Source organism: Apodemus sylvaticus, chromosome 16 (assembly GCF_947179515.1).
Source record: "Apodemus sylvaticus chromosome 16, mApoSyl1.1, whole genome shotgun sequence".
In the NCBI taxonomy this organism is placed as follows: Eukaryota; Metazoa; Chordata; class Mammalia; order Rodentia; family Muridae; genus Apodemus; species Apodemus sylvaticus.
Genome location: NC_067487.1, coordinates 9,698,134 through 9,719,449, shown reverse-complemented (window position 1 = coordinate 9,719,449; position 21,316 = coordinate 9,698,134). Strand labels below are relative to the sequence as shown.

General features: G+C 42.6%; 1 protein-coding gene and 1 long non-coding RNA gene across 17 annotated transcripts in view; one reads left to right on the top strand and one right to left on the bottom strand.

Annotated features, from left to right (window-relative positions):
* LOC127666488 (zinc finger protein 58-like) overlaps positions 1-15,821 on the bottom strand; it is a 65,437-nt gene extending 49,616 nt beyond the window's left edge. For 9 of the 16 annotated variants that reach the window (XR_007973668.1, XR_007973667.1, XM_052159329.1 and 6 more), the window contains exons 1-3: positions 15,734-15,821; positions 12,590-12,696; positions 9,695-9,828 (exon numbers count right to left, since the gene is read on the bottom strand). Coding sequence is in view for 13 of the 16 variants with exons in the window: in XM_052159329.1 (XP_052015289.1) it covers positions 9,695-9,828; positions 12,590-12,674 (219 nt within the window). In the remaining 3 variants the exon portion in view is untranslated. The other 7 variants (XM_052159308.1, XM_052159309.1, XM_052159306.1 and 4 more) reach the window with 7 other exon arrangements.
* On the top strand, positions 15,817-20,740 carry LOC127666498 (uncharacterized). The gene is made up of 2 exons (XR_007973669.1): positions 15,817-15,909; positions 20,574-20,740. It is a non-coding gene; the product is annotated as an uncharacterized LOC127666498 (long non-coding RNA).
* The last annotated feature ends 576 nt before the right edge of the window (positions 20,741-21,316 follow it).

The following is a 21,316-nucleotide window of genomic DNA, read 5'->3' as shown; positions in this document are numbered from 1 at the left end:
ATCAACTATGGAAGGTATGTGATGCATTCTTTAACTTTTTATCCACCTATTTCATTTGACTGGTATACTCCTTTGATCACTTTAAAAATGATGCATAACCAGGAACCAAACATCAGCGATCACTATTACGTAGAAGGGAAGGGCAGGCAGGGCGGCCACTGTTGGCCTTTTTGCTGTGGAAGATGCAAGGTGAATGTGGCTGCATCTCGTCTCTGGGGAACCACCTGCCTCTCACCTGATGTTACACTCCTGAAGGGCTCCTTAGTCCTCAGCATCTGAGCCCTTCTGGGAGACTTCTTACCACTCTGTAAACTTTATTACATCCAGAGTCACTCTGAAATAGGTCACATTTGGTTATGTCCAAAACCAACAGGGTTTAAAATGATACTCATTTGGGGAGAATTTAACACTTGTATAATGTGCTTGATTCAAACATGCTCCATGTTCCTTCACCTCAAATTACTTTTTACCCTCTGTAACAATTTATGCTCCAATGTCTTTATTTTAATTTTGTTCATTTCTTTATTCCATTCAGTGCTCCCTCTTTGTGTGTGTGGAGGGGGAAATCAACTGAGACTGGAAACCTCTCGGATTGAGTGTCTCCTGCAACAGCCATAGCTCCTCCACTCATGGTGAGACATTGAGACCGTAGGCATGCTTGTTGCATGTCTGGTTTTAGCGTGTGCACAGGTTGTCCAACGATTAGCCGGTGTGGTCATGACTGAAATGGTCCTAACATTTCTAGCCAATATGGTTTCACTGTACACATCACTACACCTGGCTCTGACCACCTTTCTACCTCTGCTCCCTCAGAGATCCCTGAGTTCAGCATCAGTGCTATGATATAGGCATCACATCCAGATCAGTGCCTTTCACAGAGTATTCTTCTCCACACTTTGACCAACTGTGAGTCTCTGGATTATTCTCCATCTACCACACAATTACATTCTCTGGTGGGTGCCAGATGGTTCCTGAATCTGTGGGATACAAATATAAGAGCTTCGGTTCATTTAGTTACTGGTCACGCATAAGAATAACAGGAGTAGGTTCTCCCTTGGGCATGCGCCTAGACCCACACAGGTTTGCCATCTGATTAACATCACCAGTTATTAGTTCCTGTCGATGGAATGAGCTTTAAATTCAAGCTGAAAATAACTGGTCACTTCCATAACATTGCTGTCACTATTAGTACACGGCACATCAATGTACCCAGCTGTTTATTCTACTCCCTGGTTCACAGCTGGGTAAGACTGTTCATCAAGGTACTCCCATGGTAGCTTACCTAGAGTATAGGTGAGCAAGCTTGGGCTTTGTAATGGCTGCTTTTGTGTGTTAACTTAACCCATGCAAGGGTTATCACAAAGAAAGGAGCTTCGGTTGGGGAACCGCATCCATGAGATTCAGCTGAGGGGCCTTTTCTCAATTAGAGATCAAATGGGGAAGGCCCCATGTTGGTGGTACCATCTCTGGCCTGGTAGTCTTAGGTTCTACAAAAAACCAAAGGGAGCAGGCCAGGGGAAGCAAGCCAGCAAAAAACATCCCTCCATGCGTTCTCCCATCAGCTCCTGCTGCCTGGCCTCCCGAGTGTCTCTTAGGATGTACTTCAATAGCATACAGAAGACTAAAGATTAAGAGACATAAGCTGGCCTCTCCAACCTGCCTTGTCACCATAAATGTCACCTGTACTTCAAATACACTGTTAGGTACATTAGAGACATTTGGTCACTTAAAAATAATTAATTCATAACTTTTAGGCTTTAATTGACCATGATATAACTGCTTACCCAACTTAGTAAACTCAAGCTTGAGATGACTATTTTGGATCTGCATGAATAATAAAGTAAGCCCTGCACCTATGTCTCACCACTGACATCACATGTCCACTAGTAAACACACCCGTCCCTTTTACTCAGTGAGTGCATGCGGCCTGGGTCCATATTTCAATTCCCTGTCAAGTTTCTCTGACATGGAAGTTGGATAAGAAACACTGTTCTGAAGGTAAAGAAAATAATGATTCTTCATTCTGGAACCAAATATGACTTCGATGTGTTCTAACTGTTAGATTTTCCTGGAGAAACACTAATGCCCATTCAGCCTAGTTAGAACCAATGCAGACCATTTTACAAAAGTGAGACTTGTGAGTTTATCAAGCTTTTTTACATGCTTAGGAGAAACATTATTAGAGGGGCTTGGTGACCCCACTGAGATGAACAACAGCAACTATACCATGGCCCTCATCTCAGACCCACGTGAGAAAATAGTAGCAGTTTTGTTTTATGTCTATAAGTATAGAAGAAAGAAACGCATCAAACCATGCGATATTCCAGCAAACTATAGAACACACTGGTGGGGCGGTTGTTGCAAAGAGAAGTCTCTACAGTTCTCTGATGACATTCTCAACATTTGTATTGGTGGACGTTGCACCATGTTGGTGTTGACATTCCATACTAATTCACTTAAGACTTTAACCTTTGGGCTGATTTGAATTGGATAAGGTTTGAAGGATTAGGAATGATTTTTACCACACTCCACACAGCCACAGAGTTTCATTCAGTATGAATTATTTGACGTCTTAAGGGCTTAAGAAATATAAAGTTTTTGAGACTGTTGTGGGAAATATTAAAAAAGAAACGGCCAACTCTCCGCACCCCAGTTTCTCTCTGCCACCCAACTCTCCAGTGGGTCCTGAACAACAGTCTTCCCATGCTCCTGCAGCCAGCAACTCTCTAGCTAGCTCCTGCCTGCCTGTCCACTCTGTGGTCAGCCACCACAACACCCAATTACCCGGTAGAAACAAGACACTAGGAGCTTCTAATTAACCAATCAGATTTATGTACCAATAAATTCTCAGTTTGCAAGATGCCAATACAATAATTTCATACCAATTGATAATAATAAGAGCTTTATCCCAATTATTCTACACTTATGATATCATAAATACTGTAGCTGGTTAAAGCCATGCTGGCTCATATCCACCTCCAAGTTGGCCTTCCTCCTTCTCCCCTGAGATGCTCTCTGTCTCTGCAACTCTTAGCTCCACCTCCATTTTCCCTGTCCAATCACAGGCCTCCTGTTGCCCTAATGTAATTGGACAAGGAAAATCCTGCAACATCAGACCTTTCTGAGATTTCTCTCCAGTATGAACTGTCATGTGTCGAGTAAGGCTATAAGCATCAATAAAAGCCTTGCCACATTCCACACACTTGTGTGGATTGTCTTCAGAGTGAATTGCTTGATGTTGTACAAGGCATGGGGATGAGGAAAAGTACCTAGGGCACTTTTTACACTTGTTGGATTTCTCTCTAGTATGAACCATATTATGTTTTCTAAGAGATGAGCTATGACGAAAAGCTTTGTGACAGTTTTCACATTTGAAGGGTCTCTCTCTAGTATGAACTGTCTTATGTCTCGTAAAGGATGAGTGATGACGAAAGGCTTTGTGACATTTTTCACATTTGTAGGATTTCTCTCCAGTATGAACTGGTTTATGTCTCCTAAGGGATGAGCTATAATGAAAAGCTTTGTGACAGTTTTCACACTTGTATGGTTTCTGTCCAGTATGAATTGTTTTATGTTCCTGAAGACTTTTAGAATTTGAAAACTTTTTGTCACATTCTTTACACTTATACAGCTTCTCTTCGGAATGGAATCTTTGATGTCGTCTAAGGGCTGAAGATGAGGTAAAACATCTGCCACACTCTTCACATTTGTAGGGTTTGTGCTCAGAATGAATTGCTTGATGTCTTCTAAGGCAGGAAGATGAGGAAAAACATTTGCCACACTCTTCACACTTGTAAGGATTGTCTTCTGAGTGAATTGTTTGATGTGTTCTAAGGCAGGAAGATGATGTAAAACATTTGCCACACTCTTCACACTTGTAAGGTTTCTCTCCAGTATGAACTATCTTGTGTGTCCTAAGGCCTGAGGGATAACGAAAGGACTTACAACATTCTCCACACTTGTAGGGTTTCTCTTCAGTAGGGATTTGTTCATTTTCCTGAAGTTGTAGAGGATGGGAAAATCTTTTGACACATTCTTTATGCTGATAGGAATTTTTTCCGCAATGAATTCTTTGATGTTGCTTAAGGAATGAGGGAAATAAAAAGAATTTTCCACAATCTTCACACTTGTAGGGTTTCTCTCCAGAATGAATTCTCTGATGTTGCTTTAGCATTGAAGGATAGTAAAATAACTTGCCACATTCTTCACACTTGTAGGTTTTTTCATCAGAATGATTTTTCGTGTGTATAAAAAGTGATGACCGAGTACTAAAGGCCTTATGACAGTCTTTACACTTGAAGGGTTTGTCTCCAGTATGAAGTCTCTGGTGTATATAAAGTGTTTTATAAGAACTAAGGGCCTTACCACATACTCCACAGTTGTAGGGTTTCTCCCCTATATGAATTCTCCCTCCATTAACAAGAAATGATTTACAGTTAGTGGGCATGCTGTAATACTTAGGATCATTGAGTATTATTCCTGTTGAACAAAGTTGAGATACAAACAAAAGTTAAGCAATATTCTTTAGACTTATATAGCTTATTTTTTTAAAAATGAAGACATTAACTCATATGTATTTAACCATAAATAAAAGTCTGCAGTATATTTCAGCGCCTGTAAGCACTGAGCAAAATTCACAAATAGAGGAGGTGGAAACAATGTATGTTTTTACTGGAGTAAGAGCACATTCAAACAGAACATAGAAATAATGGCATATTACCCAAAGTTAATTACCTACATAAGTTGTGAAGGCATTTTACTACCACACATATGCCTTTCAAGCAATATAAATAGTATAAGGTCACACATGCATGAAATGATAAAGTAGCCAAGCCAAGTAAAGAAAAAGTTAAGTGTGATTTTGTGAGATTGGATGAACATCAAACTTTTAGCCTAAGTATAAAGTTTTATTTTGGAAGTTACAAAAGATATGTTGCATAACAAGTAAACTGTTCATATCAACATTAAATCATATAGCCTAAGGATTTGAGATAGTATTTTACATTTTATATTGATGACTGGAAAATATATACTTGAGAGATATCAAGGCATAATAATAAATCTTAAGTTCAACCACGAATAACAGAATTTTGCTGGGGAAGATATGTGTCAATGAATAGATATCTCAATTACCTATTAGTTATTTTGTTTGTCTGGCCTGTTATTTTTTCGTTTTTGTTTTTAAAGACACAGGGTTTCTTTGTAACCCTGGCTGTCCTGGAAATTGCTATGTATGAAGCTGGCCTTGAACTCAGAGATTCACTTGCTACCACCTCTCTGTATCTGAGAGCATCAGGTTTAGAAATAAAGTTTTCTGATTTTTTTAAATGATTTATGATCGTGTATATATCCAAATAAAACTTAGTCCTTATAATACTACGTGAGGGCCCAATTATACCACTTCAGTATTATATTCCAGCTATACTAAAAGATTCTCCAACATGTAATAAGGACACATTCTCCACTATGTTCATAGCAGTCTTATTTAAAATAGCCAGAAGCTGGAAAGAACCTGGATGTCCCTCAACAGAGGAATGGATACAGAACATGTGGTATATTTACACTATTGAGTACTATTCAGCTATTAAAAACAATCAAAACTCTTAGGCAAATGGATGGAACTAGAAAATATCATCCTGAGTGAGGTAACCCAATCACAAAAGAACACATATGGTATGCACTCACCGATAAGTGGATATTAGCCCAGAAGCTCAGAATACCCAAGATATAATTCATAGACAAGACTACATGAAGCTCAAGAAGGAAGACCAAAGGGTGGATACTCCAGTCCTTCTTACAGGGGGGATCAAAATACCCACGGGAGGAGATAAAGAGACAAAGTATGGAGCAGAGACTGAAGAAAGGACCATTCAGGCTGCCCCACCTAGAGATGCATCCCATATATAGTTACCAAACTCAGACACGATTTTGGATGCCAACAAATGCTTGCTGACAGGAACCTGATATAACTGTCTCTTGAGAGGCTCTGCCAGTGCCTGACAAATACAGCGGTGGATGATCTCCTGGGACTGAGCACCGGCTCCCCAATAAAGGAGCTAGAGAAAGGGCCCAAGGGCTGAAGGGGTTTGCAGCCCCATAGGAGGAACAACAATATCAACCAACCAGAACCCCAGAGCTCCCAGGGACTAAACCACCAACCAACGAGTACACATGGAGGGACCCATGGCTCCAGCCACATATGTATCAGAGGATGGCCTTGTCGGATATCAATGGGAGGGGAGGCCCTTGGTCCTGTGAAGGCTAGATGCCCCAGTGTAGGGGAATGCCAGGACAGGGAAGTGGTAGTGGGTGGGTTAGTGTGGCGTGGGGGGTGGGGACTAGGGGCTTTTTGGAGGGGAAATGAGGAAAGGGGATAACATTTGAAATGTAAATAAAGAAAACATGTATAGCCAGGGCTACACAGAGAAACCCTGTCTCAAAAAAATCCAAAAAGAAAAGAAAAAGAAAACATGTAATACAAATGAAAATATAAAAAGGAAAAGATTAGTCCTTATATATGAAATACATATTTTCTTTAAAAACAAAGAAACCATGAAACAGGCACAAGGCCGCTGGTTCCGTGACTGGATTGATGGGGATCCGTGGATGAACGCCTAAAGGATTTGAAATACCTCTCATCCTTCTCTTCCTAGGTCTAATAGTTTGGCCCTGGTAATAAACTGGTGCTAAATCTTTGCTGAATAAACAAAATAGCCTCTGCTCAATTGTTGTACATATCAGCCCAATACAACACCTTATACAGTAAGTCCATGCTCTGACTCTTCCCTAAATCAGTGAGAAATGCACTGTCCAGAGGGACTCCTGTTAGTCTGACTTCATCCAGCCCCAATTAACCAACAGAAGTGAAAATGTTGAGGCCCCTGCTTCTGCCTGCCACCCCGATAATGGGAATATGTCCTTGATTTTATTAACCAAGTCACGCTCACTTCCATATACAGATCTCTCTGGCACAAGTCTGCCTTACTCCTGGCAAACAAATTACTCCCAGTCTGACCAGTCCCCAGTCATATTTTCCTGAGTGTTACTTTCCAATAGAGACTCAACAAAAAGAAAAACCTTCCTGGGTAGTGATGGTGCATACCTTTAATCCCAGCACTTGGGAAGCAGATTCCTGAGTTTGAGGCCAGCCTGGTCTAAAGATAAGGCTATACAGAGTAAACCTGTCTCAAAAAAACAAAAAAAGAAAAAAGAGGAAAAAAAAGAAAAGGAAAGGAAAGAAAAAAGAAAAACCTTGGAAGTCCTTGTAAATACATGCATAGTTAACTGTTTGTGAAATATAAATCCTAAGAGATTTAAACCACCATAAATGTTTGAGAGATGTGAAGGGGAGACAAAAAGAATGATTTTCATAATACATATTTCAAGGCACATGGGAAAGCCTGGCCTTTGGGTGGAACTTTGGACTTGAACTCTGTCCCCTGATCCCCGCATTTCTACACACCTGGGGGCACAGTGGCTGCCGCTTCTCTCTTCACATCCCAAGGCCCATGTCTTTGCTCCAGAAATGTCACCAGGAATGGCTTAGAGACAGCAAGACCTGTGTGTAGGAAAAGAGGACAAGATTGGAGAGGTCTTCTACGCTCTCTTTCAGCACAGTGATTATAGGGAAAGAGACGATACAATATAGGATTGCAGACAATTAGCTCCTTAAATTGACACATACAGTGCAATACAGAAAGGAATGTACAGTATCCTGATCCTGAGTTTCTTTAGAGAGAAAACACTAAATCTGAATTAACATGTGGTCCATGCCTGAGGCCCGTGCATTTCTGACAGACCCACACGAGCGAAGGAGGCATGCTTCCAACACAGACACTTCAAACACAGGGAGGAAAACAATGAAATGTTTCTTACCTGTACAGCAATCTCCCTAATTTTTCTTAAAATGAAGGATATGAAACTCGTTGTTCAAATACTCCCATGAGAGATTGTACAAAGTGGGGAAGGTTCATGTTGATGGTGAGATATGAATTCTCTATAGATGCAATGCTCACCCAGGAACACAAGGTTGCTGTAATTCTCCAGCATCACGTCCCTGTACAGACTCCACTGAGCAGGCCCCAGGCATTCCCACTCTTCTGGAGAGAAATCAACAGCCACATCCCAGAAGGACAGCATTTCCTGAAATAAAGACCCATGAATAATGTCACACCTTTAATTAAAACCATTAATGATATAAATTAAACCATTAATAAAAATTAATTAAGGCCAGTAACAATAATATAAATCTCAAGATCCATTGGGTGTGTTATAGCTGAAAAATATAATTGTTGAAGCTGTTTTAATTATTTTGAAAGTATCTAATGCCAGAAATTTTTTTGTATCTTCTTCAATTCAATCCCAGAATATCATATGAGAATCGTCATTGTTTTTCTTTTTCACTAATGGGAAAATATCAGCAATTTATGTATTAATGGGGAATTTTGTGTTAATTGCATGAGTAAGCTTTGGATTGCTTTTCTCAGTTTTGATAAGCTCAATTCCTCTACCTGGCATGAGTCTGCCCTTAGCCCCTTTTACTTAAAAAGTAACTTTAATTTGCCTGATGTAATTGTTGTCTCTGAGGCTTACTGCTAACCTAAGCCTAGTGCTGGAAATTTCTAGCCTCCATATAAGCTTACCTAGGCCTAGAACATTTTCTGCCCCTGAGACTTGCTGCTGTGTTGGGCTGGTTTTTCCAACCCAATTACCTGGTAAAAGAAATCTCAACTCAATCAGTAACAAAACAAGCTATAAGCCTAGATTGGGCAGATCTCCCACTACACTACTCTATTCCCATCTATATTCTCAAATATAACTTGTGGTTTCTCCAGGCCATGAGCTTCCCTCTCTGAGGCCTCTCCTTCCAACCTCCGTAGCTCCTCCCCCTTCTCCCTTTAGATCTGTAGCCCCTCTGCTCCCCTTCCTCCTGCCCAATCTTTGGCTCAAGCCTCTATTTGAAAAGTTAAGTTGGAGAAAAAGGTTCACAAGGTGACTGTTCCCAGGAGTGGAATTAGCATCAAAATACAAGCCCAGGGCTGTCCACAACAGCTGCTGAATAATCCCACCCTTTCTAGTTCTTTCTGAACTCTTGCTGGCCAGTTCTACTCAGCTGCTGTGGATCAAACTCCTCTCCAGGCTGACTGATACAGTCTGCCTTCTCTCAGCTTCTCTGCACTGCTCTGCGTGGCCTCAAACTAAGTCTGTCAGTCTGTTCTAATCTTCTGGCTTCACCTCATTCTCTGTCTTGTTCTGTCTTCATCTTTTTCTAGCCTGTTTCCTTTCTGAAAGCTCTCTGTACAGTTACCCTAGGAAAACAGCCTCCGTCTTTTTTTTTTCTTCTCTCTATCCTGCTCTCTGAAGTAGCTTTCCTTTTCTCTCTCTTCTCGTGAGAGCTGGGCTTATCCTATTCTGTACAATCTTTCTGATTCATCACTGTCTGCCACCCAGTTAGACATCCCTTCCAAACATGGACGCTGCCTTCCACAAGTGGACTTTCCCTTCCTTGTTTGGGATTAAAGGAACTGAGGGCCCGTCTGTATTCCAGCCAGAGGGATTAAAGGTATGTGTTAAGAGCTGAGTCACACTACAACCAGAAGCTCAGTAAACAACACAATCTTGGGGTTCCCAATGTGACCAAATATTCTGCAATATTGCAGGCTTCCGAGATATACCCCACATACTCCTTACACACCTCCGGCATCCGGGGCGATGGCACTGGGAGCTTCTTCTCCCTGGCACACTGTTCCAGAGCATCCGCTGTGCAGGACCCAAGCCTTGGCTTCCTCATGTCATTGGTCAACAGGAAAACCATTACACCTCCAACTTCTGTGAGTTACAATTCTGCACATTTAACATACTGATCATGACAGAAATGGTCCTGACATTTCTTTCTTTTGGGGGAGGGGGGGCAGAGTTGAGACAGGGTTTCTCTGTGTAGCCCTGGCTTTCCCAGAACTCAATATGTAGACCAGGCTGGCCTAGAAGTCAGAAATCCACCTGCCTCTGCCTCCCAAGCGCTAGGATTACAGGCGTGCGCCACCACCACCCAGCCAGTTGACATTTCTAGCCAATGTGCTTTCACTGTACACATCACTATACCCTCAGAGATCCCTGAGCTCAGCATCAGTGCTATGATATAGGCATGGAATCTACATCAGTGCCTCCATAGAGTATTGTTCTCCACACTTTGACCAATTGTGAGTCTCTGGATTATCCTGCATCTACCACACAATAACATTCTCTGGTGGGTGGCAGATGGTTCCTGAATCTGTGAGTTACAAATATAAGAGCTTCGGTTCATTTAGTTACTGGTCACCCACAAGAATAACAGGAGTAGGTTCTCCCTAGGGCATGCGCCTAGACCCACACAGGTTTACCATCTGATTAACATCACCGGTTATTAGTTCCTGTCGATGGAATGAGTTTTGAATTCAACCAGAAAATAATTGGTCACTCCCATAACGTTGCTGCCACTACTGCTCCTGGGGAACATCAATTTGCCCAACTATTTATTCTCCTCCCTGGGTAAGACTGTCTATCGAGGTACTCCCATGGTAGCTTACCTAGGCTGTGCCTCCACTGTGATAGCTAGCCAGTAGTCAGAAAGGTTCTAAGTAGGTACCACCTGCTGCTATAAAAGAACAGCCACTTTTTTGGAAAAAAAAAATTCTATTTTTACTTCAGACCTGGCAAATGCAATAACCCATCTGAGTTACACATTTTCCTTATTATTAAATCATTTAAGAGTATAGGTAAGAGCCGGGCGGTGATGCTCTTAATTCCAGCACTTGGGAGGCAGAGACAGGCAGATATCTGAGTTCAAGGTCAGCCTGGTCTACAGAGTGAGTTCCAGGAAAGCTGGAGCTACAGAGAAACCCTGTCTCAAAAAACCAAAAAATAAATACGTAAATAAATAAATAAATAGTATAGGTAAGTAAACTAGGACTTCCACCCAGAAAGGCTCTGAATAGGGAAGGAAGTCAGGCTAGAGTTTTAAAAATCAAAAGGCTACCATCACATCACATGAGATGTACATTGATGTATGTTCTGTTTTGTTTGATTGGCTTTTTGTTGTGGTTTGGTTTTTCACTTTATTTCCCATAGCAGGGAAGTGCGGACCCTTGCATCTATAAAACATAATGGTTATTTATCAGGAGGGATCCTTTGTATATATACAGAGACTCTCAGCAGAGAAGGATTCCTTTTTCAGAAGATAGGAGATATTATTTCCTTCCCTGATTAAGCTCCATAAAGTATGAGGTACAATGTCAGAACCTAACGTGTCCTAAGTCATGTTATACCCCAGTTCTTTTAATTATTTTCAAATCCTTAAATTTTATGAACGGCCAGAGACTGGGCCCTTGGACTCACTTTTCTGAGGCAACCGTCATTTAAAAAAAAAAAAAAGATTAACAGCCAGTTAATTCACCAGGGCCCAGTTAATTCATCAGGGCCCAGTTGTAAGACCAGACGTAGCACAGGAGACAAAAGCACCAGATTTTCACAAAGACTTGTCTTTTACATCCTTAGCATGTCATGGTATGGTGCAAGTATGCAATTTACTCTGATAGGGTCTATTTTCCATCCAATAAGAGTGGTACTCTATAGCCTGAGGATGTGTGCTGTCTAAGGATATTGCACATTTAACACCTTCAGCTACAGTACTCTATTTCTCAGACCAAGATTTTTAAAAAATATAACATCAGTTGATTTTAAAATGTATTTTAAATTAAATACACTAAGCTTAGTTTAACCTCTATTGAGGTATGTGTTTTAGGATGTACTTAAATAGGATATACAGAAGACTAAAGATTGAGAGATATAAGTTGTTCTCTCCATACTATCTTGTCTCCATAAATAAATATCACTTGTACTTAGTATGACTAAAACTACAATGCTAGGTACATTACAGACATTCACTTAAAAATTATTAATTGATAACTTTTAGGTTTTAATTGCCCATGATACAACTGTTTACCCAACTTAGTGAACTCAAGTTTGAGATGACATTTTAATGAGAATGACTACACCGAATATAGTCTATTCTCTAATGAGCAATGCTCAGCATCAATGGAGAAGCTGAGTACATCTCCAAACCACCAGCACTTTGGTGAATAGAAGTTTTTCAAGGAAAAAGAAATTGAAATGTCTTGAATCTTTTTATAGCTAGTAGAAATGGATTCTTTCTTTACAAGTAAATGAGAAACAAACGGAATACCCTCTTTTTAACCACAGGATCACCAAATACTTGGGAAAACCACCAATGCAGAGCATGGCAGGAGCCCAGAGTAGAGCACAGAGGAAAGCAATTTCCTGTGAGAGAAACAGAGCATGTTCACAATGGAGACTTAACTGTGAGGACCACTCCCTAGGCTGCCCAGCACTGGCTTCCTCCATTCTGCATGGGCAAGTGTCCGCTGTCCTGAGTACAATCTCCTGTGAGACAAAGTGGGTGGAGGTCAGGGGACCTGTAAACAGGACACCATTTAGTCAGGATTTCAGCCAATACAATTAACAGCAAACACTTCAGGGGAATTGGAGACTTGCACAATTCACTTTCTGTGGGGAAGAAATGCAAATGTCTGACCTGAGGCAGGAACACTGTCACCCATTAACCACTGCTGCATATTCTTACAATAACTGGGAGGTCGGTGTCCATACTGCACTTGCATGGAATCCCGTCCTAGAGGGAGGCTAGAACAGAATGGACAGAGCACGTGTTTTAAGAACTCTTGCATCTCCAGTCAGTGTCCTGAGTGATATATTTCCAAAGAGTCGGGCAGAACTAAAGATTAGCAGGACACTGAGAAGTCAACATGAGGTGCAACGAGAGGGCTGGATTCCTGATCAGGTTCCAAACAATAAGGACTCTCCATTCCTAGCCAGCCTGACTATTCTGCATAGTGTTTAAAACACGTACAACACAGATCACGAAGCAGCAACTCCTAGGCTGTGCTGAGAGTCAAACGGTCTCTGAGGAGAAGAGAGGATTAAAGATAGGAAAGGCAGGAAACAGATGCAGAACCAAGAAACAGAACTGGGAGGACCGCTGGTCAAAACCACAGCAGACGGGAGCCTCGAGTTTATTTTCCACAGCCTTTTTATATCTCACAGTAGCACGGGCAGCAAGGCTACAAGATAACGGAAACAATTGCAGAAGTGCACACCAGTCATCCTTCTTATCCATAGGCGTCCCTGTTCCTTCCACCACGGCCAATACAATGTTCAGACCTTCACTTGACACTCAGGTGCACCTCCTCCTAACCGTCCCTGCCTCAGCAGGTCAGGAAATCTGCCAACAGGCTCCAACCTGCCTTGACTCTGCCTGGCAGACAGATTTTCTTTTTTTACTCTCTCTCTCTCTCTCTCTCTCTCCCCTCCCCTCCCCTGCTTCAGAAAAGCAGGCAAACTGTCCTCCACACTAGATCCTTGTCCCAGAGTTTTACTCAAATAAAGGTGGCATAATACAATCATTAAATTTTGCTTCAAGGTACCATGTCTTGCAATTATACAACTCACAAAATGAAATAAAATGTGAAAAACATGAAGGCCCAAATGCAATGGTTCCCCCCACCTTTGGAAAATGTAGATTATAGAATGAGAATTTTAGCTTTAAAATAAATCCCACACTTGATCCATGCATTAGGCCTCTGGATGTACTTTGGATTTTAACAGTCTGTACAGCATGTGTCTTCTTAAAGTACCAGCAAGTGGGTGTATTCAGTAAAGAGGACGGACTTGCACTCTGATGACTCAGTTCTACATAGATCCTGGAAAGTACAGAATGATGAAAGATAGAATATGACAGAGTTGGCCAGGCAAGCAGACATAGGTTTTAATTCATGTCACCTTATTTGAAAATGACTATGGAGGATACTAAAAAGACAGACACTTTCATAAGAGAAAATGACAAAGTAATGAGGATCTGCACTGCTCAGGCTTATTACTTGAGTATGTATTTTTTCTAATCTTTTGTAATTTCTCTTCATGGCCTCTGACATAATCTCATACATCAGCAGGTTCTGAATGTCATCGCCCAGCACACCTCTTCTACAGTGTTCCAGATATGACAGGTCTAACCCAGCAATGTTCATGTATGAGTTGTAAAGACAAGGAACTCCTTCCCTCTTACTACCTTTAGAATATAACAACGGAAGCCTGGGAGGACAGAGAGACAACTACACACCAAGGGGACAAGGACTTAAACCCGTGCAAGAGGAAGGCATCCCATGTCAGCAGTTTGCTCTACTGGCTGCAGAGAGCAGTGCCCGGGTGAGGGACAGTGGAGGAAGTGGTTTTGTTCCAGCTAACTGTAAGAAGCATCTGCAAGCAGCTGAACCTCTGGGACAGGGACACAGGAAGGTATCCCAGGAGAAGTGGCAGAAAAAGAGACAGGGATGGAGGCCGGACAGTGGTGGCGCACACCTGTAATCCCAGCACTTGGAAGGCAGAGGCAGGCGGATTTCTGAGTTCGAGGGCAGCCTGGTCTACAGAGTGAGTTCCAGGACAGCCAGGGCTACACAGAGAAACCCTGTCTCGAAAACACCAAGCATGATTAAATGTCTTCCGACAGAGACTGAGGTAGCCTGCCTTGGATTTGCTATGAAGCAGGGACTGACCAGGGTCCTCCCCCTTCCCCCTCACAAATGCAGAGATGGCAGGCAGATGACTCACAGGAGGCTCAAGTTCCTTTTCTATCACAGGTCTGTCTACTCTAATCATGTGAATACACTGAGGTCTGTGAGTTCGTCCTCACCCTGCTGACCTGACACAAAACCTGGACCCCTAGAACAAGGCCCTGGAAGCCTTTCTCTGGCTCCTAGTACCCTGCTCAAAAACTTTTCCAACAATTTTAAGCCCAGATAATGTCATGTTAACCACAACCATTGTGGGCCAAGTGGACATTCTCTGATTTTTAAAAAATTACTCAAGTGTAAATTAGAGACGGAGGTCCTGTCAAAAGTTTTAGAAAACAGCCCTCAAGGTGAAACATGGTGTGGGCTCCTCCAGTTCCCACTCGCCCTTGTAGAGTCCTGTCTGTGTGTCCACTGCATGTGTTTCTTCACCCCTAGGCAAAGATTTTCAATACCCGTGGATTTAGGCAAATCTGTTGGTTGTGTCCTAGAATTTCCCAACACGCCCCCTCTTGTGCCTCGGATTTTCCTCTCTCAATTCTTTAACTGGCAGAGAAAAACGAACACAATCAGACCTCAAGGCCATTGCTATAAGCTGGCTACAGTGTACACCATTTACTCTAAAGACACTGAGGAATTTGACAGCATCCGGATGAGAATGGGACAGCCCGGGAAGTATGCCTCCAGCAATGCAGGTCTGTGAGCTGCTGCACTATCTCAGGAGCAGGTAGTAAGCCATTAGTTTGCAATCCTGGCCCTTGCATTATTATCTATTCCCCCACTACCAAGGAGCTCAGGTGTACCCGAGAACCAAGACAGACTCCAGCTGCACGCGGTGTCCTAAGGGAACCTTCACTCAGGGCACAATTTCAAACGCCCTGTCCTCTCAATCCAAAACGGCAACCTCAACAGTCCCAGCCAGTTCAGTACAGGAAGTCCAAGCAGCTTCTTCCGCCCTCCCACCCAGCCCAGATCTTCTCAGTCCGAGAAGGAACCCTGCTCCCCACACAGAGTCCCAGGCTACGCTGCTCCCTGGACCAACCTCCTTGTCACAGACCCCGCACAGAGCCCCAGTCTACGCTGCTTCCCGGACCAACCTCCTTCTCACAGAAAACAGGAATATACAGCCGTACGCGATTTCCGCACAACTTTGAGGAGGACGCACGTGTAATGACCTGAAGTCAGAATGGCATTTCCAGGAAGACTCCCAGTGGTCACAGTGGTGCAGACTACAACTCCCAGAAGTCTTTGCGAGGAAAATCCCGGAATCCAGGTTAGGTGATTTCTACTACTCAAGGGTTTTTATAATGGTAATCCACAGTGGATGTGGGAGAAAGAAGCTTTATCTGCTGAACTGCTTTGGGTAAAGAGATTGGTTCCCGACCCCAGAACTGAAAGAATGAGAATTACAGCCTAACTCCCTAGTGCCTAAGTCAGAAGTTTAAAAATGCTCATTCCAAAGGAGCCCTAACTCCAGCCTCCTATGAAGCCCTAAATACCTCAAATTCCAGAACCTGCTCTTTGCTAGAAAATAGGTGGAAGGTCACATTCCTTGAGCCCGCTCTCTGTATGGAACTAGGTGAAAGGGCATAAGATAGGCCCTTTAGGTATATGATCCTAGCCCAGTAAGATAACAGGAAATGTGCTAACTGCTTATCTAGCTTCTGTAAACTGCTTGCGCCGTCACCCCCACTCACCCAGGAGCCTGCTCAAATGTGGACCTCTGAGACTATAGGAAACTGATTGGTCCACGGAGCGCAGCTTGGATAATTTGAAATGATTGGCCTAGAAACTATGGAGTTTCTTTAAACTGTCCCGATTCTGCACTTGGGATCCGCAGTCCTCTACCCCCTCGTGGTGTACGACTGTGGCCCCCTGTGCTCTTGGAATACCTCTTGCTGTTTGCATCAAGACCGGTTCTTGTGAGTGATTTGGGTGTCACCTTTCCTGAGACGAGGTGTGTGTGTGGGGAGGGGGACCTCGCTTTTAGGGTCTTTCAGAAGAACCACAATGGAGATGTATGGATATGAGTTGATCCTATGACAGAAATAATTTGGCTTACAAGCCATTTTCTGGTTGTAATTTTAATATTACTACTTCCTGAAAAAAATGTGGACTTAGTTGTTTATTAAAATAACAAAGCACTACACTAACAAACGTGGAAAGGAAAAGTACCTTTTTAAGAAGATGTTTGAAACCAGCCTTGCCGTGCCTGACTGTGCTCCTAGCTCCTCAGTGGCTTTTGACAAATGGACTGGTGATACTAAACTGGCTTGGTTTCTGCCCCAACAAGCTTGTATACTCATGTTTGTGTTTCTACTTTTCAAATATATGGAAACAATTCCTGTGCCATTGCTAATATTACAAATACATGAACACATGCTGTTTTAGCTGACTGGAGAGGTTGACTCTGAAGCTAAAATTTGCCACCACCACCCCCATGTCACATCCAAACATGTGTGTCTCTAAGGGTCCTCTAATCTCCCACCCCTGATTCTCAGACATTGAAAAGGAGCTCAACAAGCAGCACAAGAAGACATTGAGAACAACTAGCAGGCTGCCTGTCCAACAGAGACCACCACTGTTTATGTTAGTATAAAAATGTCTGAATAAAAGCAGATCGTATATCCAGTCATCTGTCCAACTTGTTGCATGCAGTTTAGACATAAATGCACAAGGCTTCAAGTTTTACTGTGAAAACAAGAGTGTACAGTGTACAAACTTTTTAAAGTGATATCCACCCTCACAGCGACAGGAACGAGTAGCCTGCAACTAGGATTTCCTTCCAGAGCCCTCAGAAATCAGTGTAGACCCAACTGCTCACAAAGCAGTCAGGTGATCAAGTGGAGTCAAATCCTTGGTCAGTCCTTAGATCCTGTGACCCTGCCTATTCGACTGCCGTGGATTCTACTATCTTGAGACTGTAGAACACAGATCCAAAGTAGCCTCTGAGACTACAACAGCAGAGTCTTATGGGTGCTGCAGGGACCACTGGAACCCTACAGATCAATACTTCACACCCATGACCTCATCCTATTGAAATCAGGGCAATAGTGTCTGCACTATCCCTATTAATTCAATCCTGGTCTTATGCTCAGAGAACCTTATAATTTACTGTGTGTAGATATATGTGTGCCCCCATATTGATTGCTCCTTTATTCCCAATAGTAAACAACCAGAATCAACGTAGATATCCATGAAAATATTAAAGGAAAATAATTTCAAAAATATTTTTTATTTGGTTTTTTCGAGACAAGGTTTCTCTGTATAGCCCGGGCTATCCTGGAGATAGCCCAGGTCTACAAACAGGTCTACTCTGTAGACCAGGCTGGCCTCGAACTCAGAAATCCGCCTGCCTCTGCTTCCCAGAGTGCTGGGATTACAGCCGTGCGCCACCACCTCCTGACCTCAAAAAATATTTATTACATACACACAGAGATGCTCTTTAGCTCTAAGCTCTGTAAAATTTACAGAAAAATTGATAAACATAATATGTATGATATTGAGATTAGTCTTTTTTTTTTTTTTGGTTTTTTCAAGACAGGGTTTCTCTGTGTAGCCCTGGCTGTCCTGGAACTCACTCTGTAGACCATGCTGGCCTAGAACTCAGAGATCCTCCGCCTGCCTCTGCCTCCCAAGTGCTGGGATTAAAGGCGTGCGCCACCACCGCCTGGCAAGATTAGTCTTAATAAAGGTAAACATTGCATGTTCTTCCTCTAGGTATTTAATCTAGACAGTATTGTATTACATGTATATATTGAAGACATTTGCATGTAGGTATAGTATGTTTTAGGCATAATGTTATGGTGCACTGTGTAAAGATTATCCTTGCAATGTTCAAATCCTGATTTCTCAGCCCCCATATAGAGTTGTAATCCAGACATGGCATTGTAGTCCTTATTTTAACTATCTTCTCTCTGAAATTTGTGTAAATATTCCTCGACATTTATGATCTGACTTGTTAACAAAAGCTGGTCAGCCAATGCCTAGGCAAAGAGAGAATAGGGCTGGACTTCTGTTAGCCAAGGTGAGGGGAGAGAGAGGAGGAGAGCATATGTCACGAGGAAGCAGCCCAGGAGAGACATCTTGGAAAAACACCTTAATCCCAGAGAGCAACATCAATACTAAAATGTAAGTATCTCGGGGATTTGGAGAGGGAGGTAGCCATATTACCTTAGAGGATCTAAATAGATTAACCACCCAGTTATTGTGTTATAAAGCTTATCAAATAAACCTTAAATTCTGTATTGAATTCATTTGGGATCTAGCTAGGGATCACTAAAAGCTGTCTACATTTAAAATGTATTTACAGTAAGTATGTCATATAGTAAAAAGAATAATAAAGGTTAACTATTAGGGCATGAAGAGAGATTTAGAGAAGGTAATGAACGTTGGTTGTGAAGGAGGACATAGGATAAAAGTCTCCCAAGTCCGTGGTGGATTTTTGGTTCTCCTGGTATATAAATGCATAAAACATATTCAGTGGAGAAAATCTTAAATCCACTGTGAATGCCTCAGATTCTATTCTGAATGTCCATCCCATGCAATGGCCGCCCTGTTTTATCTCGTGGAGATGCTCTGGCCTGGAGCTCCCAAAACTTCTCCACCCAGCTTGCTAAATTCCCCTGGGGAGTGTCACTGTAAGACACCCCCCCAAAACCGAGGGCACCCCAGCACCCCACGCCTTGGAAGGTGACACCCAAATCACTCTCGAGAAATGGTCTCGATGCAATAACATGAGGATTTCTTTATTCCAGAATTCTGGGTTCCACAGGCATACACCACGCAGGGGTAGAGGACTGTGGACACCGAGTGCCGAACTGCGACAGCTTTTATAAGTTTACAACAAAGCCCTCGAGTCACAAACCAATCATTCCTTAGCATCGAGAAATGCGAGCCAATCAATTTGTACCACTCCATAGTTTTTAGGCCAATCAGTTTAAATTATCGGAGCCCGCGCTCAGTGGACCAATTAGTTTCCTATTGGAGTCTATAGCTGCATGAACTCCTGGATAGAGGTAATGGCGTAAGCAGTTTACAGAAGCAAGATAAACTTAGCTCATTTCCAGTTACCTTGTGGGGCCAGGATCACCTATTCAAGGCCTTTTTGCGTGGCTCAAAACAAAGGGCGGGCTCTAGAATGAGACCTTTTACCTAGTTTCTAACAAAGAGCACAAAGAGCAGGCTCTGGAATATGAAGTGTTTGGGGCTCCTTAGAAGGCTGGAGTTAGGCTGTATTTCCTATTCTTTCATCACTACCATGCCAAGCCCCCTGCTTCAAATCTACCACAGCCTTTGTGGTGCACATCTGGCAAACCCACGCTTTGCCACCATACCTTTCTCTCTTGAAGTCAGATGAAATTGTGAAGGAAAATACAATACAAACTTAATTCAATACAATGGTAACTCAATCTCTGAATGCAACAACTAAAGCCTAATCTTGTAAGCATTATTAAAATCTGTTTCCTCCGGTGGTGGTGGTAGATCCTTACCTGATACTGGGAAACTCTAGCAGCTACATCTTACCCCTCTGCTGCGCGTTCCAAAAAGGACCTAACTGTACCCTGCTTCCTCTCTTCCTCCATCCAACCCAAGTCCCGCCTACTCACCCAGTATTTGATGCCTTTATTCATTAGGAGATTCACCCTAATTCACAAGAAGAATGACTCATTCCTCATTCCAGACAGCCTCTCTCCAGAGAGCAAACAGCACAGAACCATCCACAACATTAAAATCTCTGTCTCATTCATCTGGGAGCTGTACAGAGCCATATTGGGTGTCCTGCCACATGGTAGGAACTTGACATTGACCAAAGACAATGCCCGGCTTCGGGCAGGAATCTGGCGCTAGGGCATAATAGGGAAGTAGGTTACAGCAGGAATTTTTATCCTAGGGTGGAGAAGCTCAGAGTGAACGTTAAGTTCTTTGTTCCTCCAGGTCTACGAACTCCTGAATCAAGCAGGTGACCCACCCCGCTGCCTGAGCAATAGAGCCAAGAACCGGAGAAGACTCTCCCAGAACTCAGCCCAGAGTCTGGGGGGAGGAATTTGCCCAAACTGTTAAAAGGTCTGACCTCGATTAAAGTTGGGGCCTCGATCAGTAAACTATTGTCTTGGCCTCCTCCTTTTCACCCCTTCCCCATCTTCCCCTTCTTTTCACCCCATCCTCAGCTTCTGTTCCAGCAACCCAGTTCGTAGTAGCTGCAGGCAGCTACAGAATACAACAGGGAGCTAGCCAGGATTTAAAAAACAAAACAAGAAAACCAAAAACCTATCACTTATAACAATGACTTAAGACCCCTTCCTTCCCTAAGTCACACTGATACAGAGTCCTCAGCATCTTACCCCTTCTGGGAATCCTCACTTGTTCATTCATGATGGCTTCTCAGGAAGATGCTGTCATTCTGTGATTTTATGACAGCCTGAGTCACGTACTGTAATTTATGGCTAAAACAGGACAATTTGAGTATTTCCAAAAAGAAGTTTTTAAAAATGGTAATTTGGGCAGAATTTAATACGTGAATAATGTGCTGTTTTCAAATCTCCACATTCCTTTACCTCAAATTACTTCCTACCAGATTCCTGGTACAGCCATTTGAACTGATATAAATCCAATAGCACTATGTTAGTGGGTTAGTTAGACATAGGATTCCCCTAGTATCCTAATATGTTACAAAGAGA